General features: G+C 42.8%; 1 protein-coding gene across 3 annotated transcripts in view; it reads right to left on the reverse strand.

Annotated features, from left to right (window-relative positions):
• Nucleotides 1-623: 623 nt before the first annotated feature.
• Nucleotides 624-17179, reverse strand: part of LOC124080927 (ankyrin repeat domain-containing protein 50-like) — a 30716-nt gene continuing 14160 nt past the window's right edge. For all 3 annotated transcript variants that reach the window (XM_058573521.1, XM_046426996.2, XM_046426997.2), the window contains one exon: nt 624-6193. In XM_058573521.1, coding sequence (XP_058429504.1) covers nt 6055-6193 — 139 coding nt within the window. In that variant the 3' untranslated portion in view covers nt 624-6054. The remainder of the gene's footprint in view (nt 6194-17179) is intronic.

A 17179-nucleotide genomic window follows, 5' to 3' on the forward strand; every position in this document is an offset into this window, starting at 1 on the left:
GAGAATGAACAAGAAGATTCAGAAAAGTAACCAAAGAAGAAGCAAGTTTTAAGAGAGGCTGGAAATAACAATGGTTTGTGCTCACTCTTATATCCCCAATCTCCCGAAAGAACCTAACACAGAGCAGATCCTAAATGAATATTCATCAAATTAATAGCAAGGGTTAAAGTCTTCTGGAAATTACCAACAGGAAATGTATAAATCCAATGTGACACCTTCCTGCTAACTAAATAGTCATGATGAAATAACTAGTGAATATAAGTGAATATAGCCCAGCTCTCCACATTGTAAAAACAAACAGTGCTTTTTCTTTCTTTTTTTTCCCCCATTGGTCCTGGGAATTGAACTGGGGGGCTGAAGGTTGGGAAGTGGCAAGAGGGCTCCACCCCTGAGCAACATCTCTCTGACATACATTTATTTATTTACTTGCTTTTTTGTTTATTTTTGTTTTGAGACAGAATCTTACTAAATGCTGAGGCTGGCTTTGAACTTGTGATCCTCCTGCCTCAGTCTCCTGAGCCACTGGGATCACAGGTGTGTGCCAGCATGTCAGGTAAACATTTTGATTTTTAATAAGCTATGTTGCTACAGAGGTGGAAAAATGAAAAGGAAAACAATTGAACTAGGTAAAGTGATGTGTTTATTCTATAACTGAAGTTTTTGTATCCCACTCCTAGTGTTTCACTGCAAAACAAGATTTACAGCTGAATATGAATACACTTCTACTTTCTCTCAAATTAAGAAATAACATAAATATACAGAGGGACTCAATTTTGTTAATGTATTGCTCCATTGCAACTGAGAATATGGCTGAAAAAACATGTCACTGACACCTCTGAAGTCACTTGTTCCTGTCTACCGAAGGGCACACATAGATAAGTACGTTGTTTTTTCTTTGCATAACAAACGGACTATTTTCCTTTTCACCTGATCCTAACAGCTGGATCCTCCCCTGGAGCCTAGAACTCTGCTAATGGAAGTTCCTTCACTTGACAAGCTCTTCATTCAAAGAAGAAGTGATGCAGGTCAATGGATTCTCGGCAAGTCATATTCCATCAGGTAATAAAGGTTGGACAGTAAGCTTGTGTGTCTCCAGCATAGCTCCTGAGCCAAAGGCTTCTCCACTTGCACATTTTGGAAAACTTGACCTTTTTTATCCCTCTTAGTAAAAAAGGGTTCTTTTCTCCTCTCAAAATCAAACCACCCAAATCCCCCAAACACTTGGCACAATAATGTGACCATTTATTCTTTCATCAAATTTCTTTCTCTTTTTTAAGTTTCACTTTGAGACAGGGTCTCACTGAGTTGCCCAGGCTGGACTCCAGCTTGCAATCCTCCTGCCTCAGGCTCCCAGGAACCGGGGATGACAGGTGTGTGTGCCCATGTGCCTGTGAATGCTGATCAGTGAACACGGTGACAGCTGATGGATGTGATGGAATCACAGTGAGAGGAAACCTCCGTGGTCCTGCCAGGGTCATGAATCTAGAGAGCAGCACAGTGTCCAGAAGGGGCCTGTGAGAGAGGACAGCTCAGCACTGCGGGGTGAAAGGAAAGCTGCGAAGGTCCCTCAGTGAGAAGGCTTGATCCAGAGCTGCCCGTGGTCAGTCAGGGCAGGGACAGAAAGTCACACTCAGGATGCGCAGGGCGACGTCTACCTCCACAGTGGAGTCCTGACCTGAGCCCAAGTCCTGCCCCAGACCCTGCTGTCCATGGGGTCTCTGCACCTCATCCTCGTGGGCCTGGGATTGCACATCAGTGAACAGAACCCCAGAGGAACAGAGGATCAGAGCATCAACGGCAGGTGAGAAAACGGGCGCTTTCCCCGAGGCCCATCTTCCTCCCCAGAGCAGTCCTGACTCTCCTGCTGAAGCCAACTCATGCCTAGGTGCCTCGCAAGGGCGCCAGACAGGGCCATGCGAGTCAGAATCCATGCCACCAACACAGGGGAGGACCTTTTCTCTTGTGGCTTTGAGGCTTTTAATAACCCACAGTTTGTAAATATCATGATTTTAAGATTCCCTGTGTCCTGGCCAGTCCTGTTGGCCAAGACAGTGTTCCTATCACTGTGCGGTATTGGTCACTGTCCCCCGTGAGCCTGCAGGTTTTGAGTATTTCTCCAGTGACTCCTCAGCACTACTGCCTGCTCTCCATCCCTGAAATCAAGACCCACGTTCCAGAGCCTCTCAAGGGCACGCAGGCCTTGACTGACCACCTTGTTGACTGACCAAGCCCTTTCTCTGATGACCCTGCCAAGATGGACATGCTTTGATGGCTCTCCTCCCTTTCCTTCCCCTGTCCTGTGTGTTATTGCTTTCACTGCTTCATGCGTGTGACCACTCCATGTGCTCAAATCCCAAAGAACAGAGACACATTTGGACTCCCTGCAGTGCCTGTCACAGTGCTGAGAGTGGAGATCTGAACCATATTCATTGTGGCTGATTGACTTGAACTTCACCACAGGTGGGGAAAAGCAGCATGCAGCCAGTTACCATCCGGACACTGAATTTAGTGAAAAGGGCTTGAAACAACACATAGGAGTGAACTCATACCCCTAAATATGTGTCCCAGGATTTGCAAAATTATTTGTTTACAGTCTCGACTGTAGTAAATTAAAATTTGTATGCAGTGAATATGGGTATATTTACCTGTTAGAGTTTGTAAACAAGTCAGAATGGCGCCTGGCATTTTGCAGAGGGAATGGTTTGTGAAGTAACGCCAGTGAGCCATTAAGTGTGGAGATTTCTTATTGGTTGACTGCTGTATCTAGTTTATGTTAATTAGATAAGCTGTGTGGAATGTATAAATACCCCTCCTGTCCTACAATAAACGGCTCCCACTCCTGCTGTATCAATCTATACAAGTTCCTCGTCACCCCCAGGTTATTTTGCTGCAGCCGGACTGCGGCATTTACCCATTGAACTGCAGCCCATGCCTCACCATGCAAGGCACTTTGAGCTTTGTGACTTCAGTGGGAGGAACTGGAGTTAAATGCGCCTGGACTCTCCCTTGGCAGACTGACCTGTCCTCCCAGGCCGTGGGCTCCATGAGGACAGTACCTGTTCACTGGGGCACTTAGATGCAATAGGTTGATGAAGCAGTTCATGAATCTTCTAAATATATGAGAAACAATGACTTCACCACGGGGTCACACTGAGGTGGTCATAATAAAGAATAGCTAACATGCAGCCTAGGTGCCAAGTTCCCTGCTCAGAATTTTATAGTCACCACATAATTCTGTCCCCCTTAGGAGCCTGTGAGGGGGACATCATCATCCCTATTTGGGAGATGAAGTGAACTGGCCAGCTGAGGTCACAGAGTCAGTAACTGTGAATGTGCCACATGAACCCGGCTGAGACTCAGACATCTGAAGCACTGAGGGAAGAAGGAGAGAGGCAGTGATTCCTGGGGCCCAGGGTAATTCCTGGGGCTGGAGCTGAGGCTACAAAGGGAGGACCAGGGAGGAGCGAGAGGTTTCAGAAGGTAAGACCTGATTAACAGAACAGGTTAACAGAGAGGAACCAAAGGAAAGGTCTGGCAGGAGGGAGAGAGGGGCGACTTTAGGAATTTGGGGTTCTATGTTCCAAGGGAAAATCCATCTAGGGAATTTGAGTGTGTGGAACTCAGTGTGAGAGGCAGGAGAAGTCTACAGAGGAAGACTTCAGGAGTGTGAACTTTGGAACTACTTCTCAGAGATCCATGCTGGGGCCTATGAGCAAAGGAAAGATAAACAGACAAGAACATAAAAACAAGAAGCAGCGTGCATTCATATGTGCGTGTACATGCGTGTGCACAAAACACACACACACACACACACACACACACCATTCATTCCCTGAGGGCTTGTGTCACATAGTTATGTTTCAGTGTGAATCTTAATCAAGTTCGATTTTCCTCTGAGAGTTACTTTTCCCTGTTTCCGTGTTCTAGTTTAAGACTCGGTCTTCTTTTATGAAAAACCATATTCATACCAACATGAAAGTTCTTGTTTTCCATATAGCAGGAAAATTAGAAAACAATAGAATTGTAAGAAACACTTTCATTGTTAGGACTGCTAAATCGTACACTGCCCATCAGTCCATCTACGGAGTAGCAGAATGTCACAGAGAAGTAGATCATTTGCATTTGAATATATAAGCAGCACATCCTGTAAAAAAAGATTCCATTTAGCAGGGATGCATGACCCTGGTATTTTGCAGGGCCAAATTGGTCTTTAACCGGCACTGCTAGCTTAGGCTTCTGTTCTAGGTAACTCACTTGCTGGGAAAATAACACTGTCTACAGAGTCAAGGCTATTTAATAAATAACAGTAGAGGAGGATTTTTCATACTTGGGCTTAATGTCTTTGGGCAAATTATCTTCACTTGTGACTCACTTTCCTCATTCAGAAATGGGGAGAATAAAGAGTTTGCTTCCAGAACTGTGGGGGGTAGTAAGTATGCTCCTCTGCTTCCAAGATCAGAAGCGAGGAGGTGCCAAGTGGATCTTGTGCTGCTGCTTCTATTATTCGTGGAACATTTGGCTACTAATCCTGGTCACAAATTTCCTATGGACAAATCAGCACTCATGATCAGACTGATGCACAGCTGCTTCTGCCACACAAAACACGACAGAGTGCTTCAGGAATTTTTATTACCAAAGACGTTTCTTTGTTTTGCGGTGTGGGAATGCAAGTTCTGGAGAAAGTGACTGCGCAGGACCTTCCCTCCCATCTCTCTTTGCCCTCCTTCTTCTTGTGAATCATGACTCCTCAAGCCCATGACCCCACACCCAATCCTCACCAAGGACAGAAAATGTGAACATAGATGGTAATACAAACTCACCAATCTCACTGTTCAACAGGCAATTTGTCTATAATAACAAGTCTCAACTGTTCAAAAATACTGTTAAAATTCAGCATAATTTTCTTTAAAAATTGGCTAGTATTAGTCAATTGAAGTTTCATTTCTTTTTTTTTCCCTAAATACACACTCGTAATAGTAGGCTTTATCCCTCCTGCTAGCGACTTAAAAGAATTTCAGTTGCATTTAGTATTTAGAGGTTAAGTGAGTACAAAGACACTAATACTAAAAGGACAGAGGAAGCCACCTGCAGCTCTCTGCAGCAGCCAGCAAGCCCTTCCTCAGGGAGGGGAAGGCACGGGCACCTCAGGAGCCCAAGGGGCACTGCTTGGATGTTTTGCTCACGGCAGGGCACAAGAGCATCCCAGGCAAGCAAGAATCCCCTAGGAGGCAGTCTGAGGCCTGTGTGAAAACCCCTGATTCAACCCAGCTGCAGGGCGCCTGGCTTACACTTCACTTGTTACACTTAATCTTTGCCTCAATAAGGAGATGAAATATTTTGTTTCTCTTTGGTGAAAGGAATAAAATCTGTAAAATAAGCAGTTAAAATACCATCTTGGGTGTCTGTGTGAAAGCCTCATGTATGCAAATACAGCTGAAATGGTACATGTATCTCATTTAGATAGATGCTAGTGGACATACTAGTAAAAGAATTATTATTAAAATTTCATCTACCCCTTCATTTTGTCATTATTATTTAAAGGGTCAAAGCTGTCTATGTAATGTCTGGATTAAGATACCAATCTGTACCAGCTCTTATTTCATAAGACTCTTTGCTCTGTAGAAATCTGTGTCAACTTAAGTGAACAAATGACAATTTTCTTATGGATCACGAAAATGTACATCTGCTTAAATTTACCATCTATAATAGCTTTTTCAGACACATTTGTTCTCTAGAAACAAATTTGGCATTTGACTCTGATCTCCTGTGACCCCTGAGATGGTCTTAATGCTTCCTTTTGTTTAAGGTTCTCAGAAACACAGACTTAATTAGATCTAAGCACACAGTGATTGATTTCATTCATGCAGAACTTGCTCTATATTGTACTGTGCATAATGTTATATGGCACGTTCACTTTTATTTTGTGCATTTATAATTGCTATGTTTTGTATGAAAAGAGGTAATTTGAGCTGTTGAAGGAGCTATGGTGATATTATAAAATAGAACAGCAGATAGTCACACCATCAAGGAATGTCATTTTTCACATTTTTAAACTCAGAAATACACAAAGATGGCTCTTGACCCACAAATCACAAAACAGGAACAACAATACTTAGACTTACTTGTGGAGCAGAGTATTCTTACTACGATGGTCTTCAGCATGTGTACAAGACTTCTTTGTTTATTCCTGCAGCTAGGAGGGAAATAAAAGCCTTTGGATTGTTTAAGTAAATACCAAGCTGTTACACATTAGTTCAAGTAACTGTATGAGATAAATATTGATTCAGACATGTAATAAATCTATGAAGATGACTTCTCCGCGCTTACTTTGAAGAGAAATTCCCCAGCAGGGCAAGGATGTCATTTCCTTGATGGCAAATGCGGTTTTAAGACTTGTCAAGGAGGAAGCATGTCTTGCTTAGGCACCTCTGCTCTTCTCCAGCTGAGGAATGCAAGCCAGGGTGCACTATTATTGTTAGACTACAAAGAAGAGACCACCCCAGTGGCTCGTGTGAACACTGTCACAGCTGCTCCTCTTCCCTTTGAAATCGTTCAGGGTGATGCATGAAGATGGGGCTGCTTTTATCAGCCTCCCACTCAGGGTATGTTCAGCCCACTGAGGAAAATACTTGTGATATACTGCTGACAGAAAACAAAACACGGCCCACACTGCGGGCTGCTGCCAATCAAGGCCTGCAGCTGTGATGGGGAGCATCCGCTGACTCCACAGGCTTGTCACAAGGACCTGTGCTTCACTTATCAGTGATCACCGATCTCCATTGTCCCTGAGCAAGGGGAGCCCCTAAAAACCCCTGGATCACCAATGCTGACATGCATACATGGATGGATGGATGGATAGACAGACAGATAGGCAGAGAGAAAGACAGGATGAATGAATATATGTATATATTCCTTTCCACAAAGCACATCTTTGCTCCCATTAGATTGAATCTAATGATTAGCAGAGGGAAAAAAGTTTGAGCTGCCAACTCCATATCACCCCATTGGAATAGCATCACACAAGTCCAGACTCCTACTCTTTCCCCCGAGCTACCAGGGTGGCCAACCTGCCTCTATGGCCCCTCCAGGGAGTTTCTACTGTGCTACTCACCCTTCCCCAGGGACTCCAGCCATGTGTGGCTTTCCCCGGTAACCCTCACCAGACAGCTGCCGCAGCCTCCTGTGCCTGGTCTGCACACCCCTTCTCTCATGTACCTGGCTTCTCCTTGATCTTCAAGGTTGAGTCACTTTCTATGGTCAAATCTTTATTAAATGCTGTCATGGCATTAGTGAGTCTTCTTCCATTGCACTTACTAATGTGTCAATAAAAAATGATCAACTCTAATTTTCTATGTTAGCAATTCTATCACTGTTTATCATATCAATGAGCACAGGGTATTGAAGTTATGTGTCTCCCATCCCAAATTGCCAAAACATCATGACTTAGGACCTACTGTGAGCACCATGCCAAGCTCTGGGTGTGTGCTGAAGACCAAAACTGCCTCAGTCCTGACCCGCTCTTGTAAATTTTTTGTGGTACTGGGGATGGAACCCACCAGGGCTTTGCGCATGCTAGGAGAGTGCTCTCCACTGAGCTCTAACCTTGATCTCATGACCTTCCTACCTTGGCTCCCCAGGTAGCCGGAGTTACAGATGTGCTCTTTTGATGCTTATAGTTTAAAGAAAAAAAATGACATTAAATAAGTTTCAAGTTACAAATCTAATAGGTGTGGGACAATGTCAGGGGAACGGGGTGTGGAGGTTGAGGCTGGTGAGGTCAAAGCCAGGAGGGGAGTGAGGAGGAAGAGCAAGGGTCAAGGGTTGGGGCCCACAGGAAGGGAGAAGAAAACCTAGTTAAGGCAACAGCACCTGCATGGGCTTGGAGAAATACCCTTGAGCAAAGTGTGGAAGAAAGAACTGTGGAAAAGAGTAAATGCTGGGCTTTGTGAGCTTTTCAATGAAGTGTGGACCTGACCCTGAGGGTTCTAGAGAGCCAATGCTGTACACTGGCAGGTTCCCAGCGCTCAAAACGGTCTTCACAAATCACTGACACCATAGATCTGCATCATGAATGAAAGGCACTGAGTAGAGAAGATGCTACTTTAATATTTTAAAGCATTAGGTAAGTGCCAGGTGCGGGGGCGCACACCTATGATCCCAGCGGCTCAGAAGGCTGAGGCAGGAGGATCGTGAGTTCAGAGCCAGCCTCAGGAACAGCCAAGCGCTTCTCAACTTGGTGAGACCTCTCTCTAAAAAAATACAACATAGGGCAGGGGGTGTGGCTCGGTGGTCCAGTGCCCCTGAGTTCAATCCCAGGTACCCAAAAAATAAAAAAAGCCTTCGATGAAAACTTTAGTAAACTCAGAATTCCCATGTTCAGGTCCCTCTCATTATTTCAAAGTCATCTATTTGGGAAAACTTAGACCAAGTAACACAAGATCCACATTTCTATTCAATTATATTTTATAATCTATAAAAAGAAAACTCATCCAAAGTACACATTCATGAATAATGAATAATTTAGAAAGTCTAGAACAGATTTTTACATGTTGATATGTGTTTGAGTGTATACATATAATATTCCATTTGAAATAACGCAACGATGTAGGTTATCAAACTCAGACAAAAATATCAACATATTTAACAGCAGCAATATGTTAATGGGTCTGACTTAATATATATATTATTAAATATCTTTTAATGGCGCTTATGAATTTGTATATATCTTATTAAATATCTTATTAAGAAGCTCATTACTTTGAATATATCTTATTAAGTATCTTTCATTTCTCAGTTTCATTAATATTCAGCCTTATATTCTTAATATTTTCTTTCATTCAATTTCAAGTGCTTGAGTTAGATGTTCCCTGCCTTGAGTCTGAGTGCTGACAAGCCCATAGATGCCTTGCAACTCCAGACCAAGGCAGCCGAAAGCACAGAGGGAGATTCTGAAAGGAAATACATTCATTGCTCTTTTTTTCTTGATATGATGAATTTACTTACTGCCTTTTAAAAAAAGAGGCTAATTAGCTTTTTAAAAGCTGCTGGAAATAAATTATAAGGAATATACTAATAGATGATACATATTCAGATGTACAGGACAATAATCTTCTCGGAGTTCAAACTGTCACTGTGGAACTGAAGGTTTCCACACACTTCCTCAGGTATGGGGAACTAGAAAGACATTCCTCCTGGCTTCACAGCAAAGCAAGCTAGACAAGTCACAAGTTCAAGACTTTTTTGAATCTATCAGAGCGCTGTGGTCACAGGGCTACCATGAAGCCCAAAATCCAGGGAGAAAAACACAACTGCAGAGAAGCCAGCACTTATCCTTGGGGCAGAGACCACAGGGATGGGGGAGATACAGACTGGAGGAGGAAGAGCAGAGTGGAGCCCCGGGGGCCTCGGATAAAAGGGAGGCGGAGGGTTCGCATCCTCCATCTGACCTTCTCTACTGACCCCGCGGGCTTCATCTATGTCTTCATTGGTTAAACAGCAACAGTCCTGGCTGGGAAGCACTGGGAATGAGTTTCTTCCTCAGACTCTTCCCCACCCACACCCCATGGAAAAGCCTTAAGGGGGAAGGGGGAAGAAAACACTACTGCCCCAGGGAACCATCAAATAGGGGGCAGCCCACAGCAAGGGAGTGGGCAGGACCGCCAAGACCACCCACCCCCAAGAGCAAACGGTACAATGTTGGCTTACTGGGAAAGAAGCCCCCACCCTCTCCACCACCCCACTGAGGAGAGGTTTGAGGAAAGAAGTGTTTGAGAGCAGCTAGGAGACAGAGAAGGAGTAAAATCACCTGGAAATCCACCCCACGCCAAGCACAAGGTATCACCAGAGGGGGCAGCCGGCAACCATACCAACCCTCAAATCGCCTACCTCCCCCTTCATCCCACACTGAAGGCCCCACAGGAAAATATGAGGGGCTCACCTGCAGGTACAAGAATGACTTACTTCTACCTCGATTGTTTCCATAACACATTCTGCTTTCAACAAGCAATCATAAAAATCTAAAATGATAAAAATTATTGCAAAAGAGGAACAAAGTTGACGAATGTATACTAGCCATTTTTGAGGTGTACGATAAATCTAGTGTAATCAAGACAGCCTGGTATTTGTTATAGACACACACAGAGACTGTAGAAACAGGTCAGCATTAACACAGGAAGCTAATGTTATACGAAGTTGCAAAGGTAGTCAATTGAATAAGGAGAAGTTTTTTCCACAAATGATAACAACTGGATGTCCATATCTCACCCTTCATACAAAAATAAGCTCAAAATGGATCAAAGCCATCAGTGTTGAACTATAAAGCATCTAGGAAAATCATTTTGTGATTTTGAGTTAGGTAAACAGTTTTTAGACCCTACCCCAAAAGTAGGATACATAAAAGAAAAATAAATTGAAAACTTTTATCTGTATCAAAATTAACTTTCAGACACTGATAGAATAAAAAGTTAAACAAAAGACTGACAGAATATATTTCAGATTGAAGACTTATATTCAGAATACATGAAGAACCCTCAAACAATAATAAAAAAAAACTACTTTTTTTTAAATAGGAAGAAGACTGAAACAGACACTTCAGAAAAGATACAGGGGTGTCATAAAACACTCAGTGCTACACAAATTAAGGACAGTGTCACTCCCCTGAGTTCTGACTAGGCTGACTCCTTGCTACACAGTAAGCTGAAGGTTTGGTTTGTCAGAGGCAGATTAGGTTTACTTTATACTTGATATCCAGAACAGTGCTCATTCATTCCAGTGTTACATCTTTAAACATAAAAATGTTCAACATTATTAATTAATTAGGGAAATTTATAATTAGGGAAATTCAAATCAAAACTACCAGGAGATACCATAGACTCTCTGAACTGAATGAATCCTGAAAACAGCAAGGGTCTGGGCCACTACAGAGCATGCACACAACCACCTCCACCTGCACAATCACTTGTGAGGTTGGAGCTTCCTAACATGCACCTATCAGGGCTCAGCAATGCCCCTTCCTGGTATTACTAACTGAAACTTGCAGCCACACACACTCACACATACAAATGTACATAAGTGTTAATAGTAGCTTTATTTATAATCCTCCAAACTGGGAACAACCCAGATTTTCTTCTGCTGGTGAATGGGTAAACAAACTAAGTATCCACACAAGAGAAGGCCACTCTGTCATTTAAGGAAAAAACTCAATACCTCATACAACGTGGATGAATCTTAAATGCATTCTGTAAATGAAAGGACCCACATTCAGAAGACTGCATGTAAGAGTGCATGTATACGACACTTAGACAAACAAAATTATAAGGACAGGTCAGTGGTTCCAAAGGTTGGCATGAGGGCAGGGTTCTACAAAAGAGAAGCAAATGGGAATGTGGGGGTGACAGCTGCTCTGTATCATCACTGGGGAGGATTCATGACTGTGTATGTGTCAAACTTACAGAAGTGTATTCCACAGAGAGTCAATTTCACTGAATGCAAACAAAACTGATAAATTACTACTGTTAATCTGTCTCTGGAAAAAACAAAACCTGCAGCTCACTGTGCAGCAGCAAGAAGTCAGCCGAGTCAGCACTCAGGGGCTGACGCTATCCTTAATTTGAATACCACTGAGCAATTCAATTAGAAAAGAAACTTGTTAATGGGATGTCTTCTTCCCAGTTGGTACCTGGAGGTTCCAATGCTCTTAGACCAGCTCATTTCCATGGAAGGTGCCATCTGCTCCTAGTAGCACACTGAGTCAAAACCTTGCGTCTCTGTCTTCTAGGACAGGACCAGCCATCGGCTCTTGGTGAGTGCACTCACCACCTTGGAGAGCTCCTGGTTCTGCGCACAGAGCCCTTCACATGTAGGACCTGCCCAGCTGTCTGCTCCCTGCTACAGTGTTCACCCCTCTTCTCCACTCCCTGGAGCTCAGTCCAGGTGTCATTTACCAGGCAGGTCTTTGCAACACACTGCTCTAAAGCTACCAGGTAAGGATCTCAACATCTGTACTGCTAGAACAGCCATCAAGGTCCATTACGACTGTAATTAACTAAGGAACCAAGGAACTGGGGAAGAAGGAGCCACCTACATATCACCCACCATTAGATTTTTAGCAGTTAGCAAAGGGCCCTGCAAAAAGTGAGGATCAATAAATACTTATTGACTGAATGAATGAACAAGTAGGTTTATTTTAGTGTTGATATCCAGAAAAGTGCTCATTCGTTCCAGTGTCACATCTTTAAAAGTAAATTCAACAGTTCATTGCTGGCTCACACTCAGCTCCAAGGGAGCTGTTTTAGTTAATTTCATGTGTTAATCTGGCTGGGCCAGGGGGTGCTCAGGTACTTGTCAAACATTGCTCTGGGCATGTCAGTGAGGGTGGTTCTGAATCGGTGGACCAGTGAGCAGACTGCTCCCCTCCTGTGGGGGGTAGTTGAAGGCCTGCCTAGAAGAGAGAGCTGATGTGGCCACCTGATGCCTGAGATGGGATACCAGCCTTTCCTGTCGTCAGACTCAAAAAAACTCAGTCCTTCTTGGGTTTAGAGAATGCCGACTTTCAGACTAACACTTCAACTACCAGCTCTGTGGATTCTCGGGCCTCTGAATTCGGATTTGGAACTATCTGTTGGTTTTCCAGGTCTGTGTCCTGCTAATGACAGAAGCTGGAACTTCTAACCCTCCATAACTGTCAGCTAATTCCTTATAATAAATCTATTTGTTAGTGGTTTCTCAGGAGAACTCTAATATAGGACCTCCTATAAAATTTTTCCCTTACATTAGTTACTTTCTTAAATTCCTGACATACTTGGACTTTTTTAGGCACACTCTGTATCTTGTACCCACAACGCATCCATTTTGCTTCCTACCATCTTTGCAGTGCTGCCCCCACTTCACTGTGTCCAAGGACTGAATATGGCCCACTGTGTGACTTTTTGGTTTGGGTTCTAGGAAGAAACAAACTAAACTGCTCTCCAGGGACCAGCTAAACCTACACAAAAACAAACAAAACAAAAAAAAATGTGTCATCATTAGGAAAAGGGTACTTTTCAAATATGGCAAAACCTAGTGTGGTCACTTCAGATGAATAGTGGGGACTCAATATTTTCTTTAGACTTCAGAGGTGCTCTAAAGAAACAACCCTGTACCGACCCGGTATTCCAATTCCGAGTACAGGGGTCACACAGTTCCTTATCTGTCATGCTCCTGGTGAGTACGTCAGCGTGTCACCATAAAAATCTCAAAGGCAAAGCTCCCTCCACACACCACCTCACCATCACTGGCTCTGGCCCACTGTAATGTCAAGGGAAGTGCACCTTCTGACAAAAGTCTGTTTTTTTAATATTCATAATAGTTCTATTTCATGCCAGCAACAGCATTTCCCCAAACCATGTATTTCCAACTAAAAAGTTAAAAATAATAGATATTGATAACTAAAACTTGAACAAAATGTGGCTCAGTACAGCCCTGGCCTACCATGTGAGGCCCTGGGTTTGTCCCCTAACAACACAAAGTAAATGATTTAAAAATTCTAAAAAAGTTGGACAATACAAAAAAACTAAAAATATCTGCAGCTATTTGAAATAAACAGCATTACTTCTTTAAACACTTTTTCAATTGAAGGTCACAGTTTACTCCAACTAACCGCCATAGGCTACCAACACTTCCCCAATCCTCGAAAGCTGTTAGGTCCACTATTTTTGTTCAAATAATAGTACCAGATAACTCATTTTCAATCTGAGGCAAAGTTATATTTCATTAAATTCATTGATCTTCGAGAGAGAATGTGAAAGCAATAAAGAAACAAGGATAGAAAGAATTCACTGAAGACCACACACCCTAAGCAAATGTGTGTCTCCAGCATGTTTTCTGAGACAAACTCTTCAATCATGTTTGTTATTAAATAGCACCAACATGCACTGACTCAACACAAGGCATCTCTTTGTTATGGACTTGGGAGAACACGGTGTAGGAATGCGAGGAGGAGCAACCAGACAGGACTCAGACAGGACTCAGACAGGAGGACAAGCCAGGTGGAAAGGAGTAGAGAAAGGTTCTGGGACTCACACTCTGAACAGGAAGGCAACTCTCCCACTGCACTGCACTTGGGACTCAGAACTCCTCAAGTTTCCCGCACACACACACACGCACTATGCTTTCCAGTGATTCTAAAAGTGAGAAGAATAATTAAATCTTTAACTCCCTGAATGCTAAAATTCCAGTTATTTCCCTGGCCTATGAGCAATGTAATATTGCTGCAATAATCATGGAATGTTACTGAAACACAGTTTTTAGGAGCGATTTCTCATTCTGCTCTAAATATACAAAGATTTTGATTTGTCATGCAATTGTTTACCCCTTCCTAAGTCTCCTAAATAGTGCAGTAAGAAGGAAAAATAGTTTTTATCTGAAAAACTGTGTGCATCTGGTGAAATAAAATGGGGGCAGAAGAGAAAATTTTGAATACAATAATAGCAAACCAAAATTACTGATCTACTTGAAAGCAGTGTATTATTTCAAGCTGCTCTACTTCCAAAAGTGGATAAAGAACAAAAATTCTCAAGTAATAAACACAGGGAATCATATTCGAACCCTGAAAAGTATGTCTAAGGAGTGATATAACTGGCAGCTGTTTTTAATCAGTGGCTTTCTCCTTGGATGTGATGGTTACAGGGATGTAAGGTATTTGTCTCATAAATCAAATATATGTGGTGTATATGCTAATTCATTTTCTCCTTCAAACACACCTAAAACTTGAACGTAAACAACCATCTAGCTATGGTCCAAATGTCTGCATTCCTCCCAAGATTCACAGATTTAATCCTAGCCTCCAACGTGTCAGGGGTGGCCTCTAGGCAGTGAGTGGGTAGAGGGGCAGAGCCCTCAGGAATGGGATATTAGTGCCCTTGTAAAGGAGATCTCAGAAGCTGGCTCATCCTTTTGCTACCTTGTGAGGACAGAGCAAGAAGGTATCAGCAATGATCTTCTGTGATTTATCAGAATGTGCCTTCAATACACAAAGACTGCTGTTGCAGGTTTCATCTTGTTGCTGCAAGATACATGCTAGTTACTGCAAAGTCACCAAGGTGCACCCACCCAAAGTACCCTCAGATAAGACACTGTTTAAAGTATCTATACTTTTTTCTACATTCATCATCAATTACCTTGATTTTAAGAAGTTTTAAAAATCAGATTACACTTAGGCTATGTTTTGGATAAATGTCCCATAAAGGCCCATGTGATAAAGGTCAGGTCCCCAACTTGTTGTTACTGGGAAGTAACAGAACCTTAAAAGGTGGGACCTACTTGGAGGTCTTCAGGTCACAAAGGGGGCCTTTGAAGGAGACAGTGGGACCCTTGCCCCTTCCTCATCCTCTTTCACCACCAGGCCATGAGGAGAGTCCTTCTACTTTGCCACCAGTCCCACCCGAGGCCTAAAGGCAATGGGTTCACCTCATCAGGGACTGGAGCCTCTAAAACTGTGTGCTAAAGTAAATCTTTTCAAAGTTGATTAGCTCAGACATTTGTTATAGTGACAGTTGACTGACACCAAGTAGCATTAGCAGATTATCTATTTTGAATATTGGAGCTGAAATGTCATTATCATCTGGTGAAATTTAGCATCAAAACAGTATAAATCTAGGGGCTGTGCAGGGGGCTCAGTAGCAGAGTACTTGCCCACAGCATGAGGTCTGCTTGCTCTAAAGAGCAGTTCTGAGCACTGAGTACTTTCTGAAATCATTGACCATCTCTTCATTAACAAATTGTTAAATTCTCTAAAAAACCCAGACTTTAAAAATTAAGTCCCTACAGAAGATGAGAGAAAAGCAGAAAAATTAAAGTACTAGGAATTTTCAATCAATATATCATGTATTCTCTTGGAAAACAAACTTAGAATCTATCTTCTTTCTTAGAAAAAAAATTATCCCAATCATTATCTAAAGCACGTGGAAAAAGAAGAAGAAAAAGAAGTATCATTAGTACTTTCAACCAGTTTGGGATGGAATATTACCTATTAGTTTAAAAGAAAAACAAAAAGAACCTAGTAAATGTACTTGAAAATTAAAATCAGGAAAAAGTTTGCCCAAAATGTGGGATAATATGTGTCCCTGAATTTTTGCCTAGTGACTACGATACTTTCACATTTTTTTAAGAGAGAGACAGAGAGACAGAGAGAGAGAGAGAGAGAGAGAAAGAGAGAGAGAATTTTAATATTTATTTTTTAGTTATCGGCAGACACAACGTCTTTGTTTGTATGTGGTGCTGAGGATCGAACCCGGGCCGCACACATGCCAGGCGAGCGTGCTATTGCTTGAGCCACATCCCCAGCCCAACTTTCACATTTTTATGAACTGTCTAGTCCTTGCTAAAACATAGCCCAGAGATATGGAACATGAAAACAAAAAGAAAGATATAACCAAAGAGAAGAAGAGTCAGAAACAGAAAAGCCACATCCTTTGAGCCTTGCTTGCCCCAGAGCATGCGGTGGCACCTGGGTGCTTGCTGGTGGGAGTGAAGGGACTAGGAGTCCCCCGCCTCCAGACTAGGACTCACTGTCTGAAACCAGAGCTGGGACAGGGGGCTGGGCCAATACAACAATAAAAGAAAGATGAAATTAAAAACATGGGGAGTATGCTCAGTGGAGCACACAGAGCTAGCCGCAGTGGAGACAGCAAGCGACCACTTCAAGTCAATATTGAATCTAGAAGTCAGCAGCTTGCAGGAGGAACTTTACCTTCCCATTTGCAGCCCTCATAGTCGGTCACCCTGGGGACAGAATGGTAAGGTGATCAATAACCCCTGGAGTAAGAATAACAGAGTTCCAAAGAGGGGGAATAAAACTCAGCACTCAGCGAGAAGGCAGCAAACCCAGAAGCGGAGCGTGTACTCGCGTCTAAGCTAAAGTAACTCAGCAAATTGCTAAGGGCTTAAAACATGCATTTGGATTGTTCAGAGAAATAAGGGCAGGGGCAAAATTGACTTTTTAAAAAGGAAATAACTTAATGAGCAGAGGCATAAATCCAGTAAAACAAGGAAAGTCAAGGGCCTTCTGCAGGGTGAAGCACAGTAGGCCCCAGCACCAACCTCCCCTGTAACAACTGGCAACTGAGAGAGAAAGATGACAACTGTATTTTTACCGACATGAGGGGGTTGCTAAAGCAAGAAAATGAGATGAACTGGAACTCCA

The sequence above is a fragment of the Marmota monax genome, unplaced genomic scaffold (genome assembly GCF_021218885.2).
Source record: "Marmota monax isolate L192 unplaced genomic scaffold, Marmota_monax_Labrador192_F-V1.1 WCK01_AAM20220418_F8-fsc00942, whole genome shotgun sequence".
NCBI lineage: Eukaryota > Metazoa > Chordata > Mammalia > Rodentia > Sciuridae > Marmota > Marmota monax.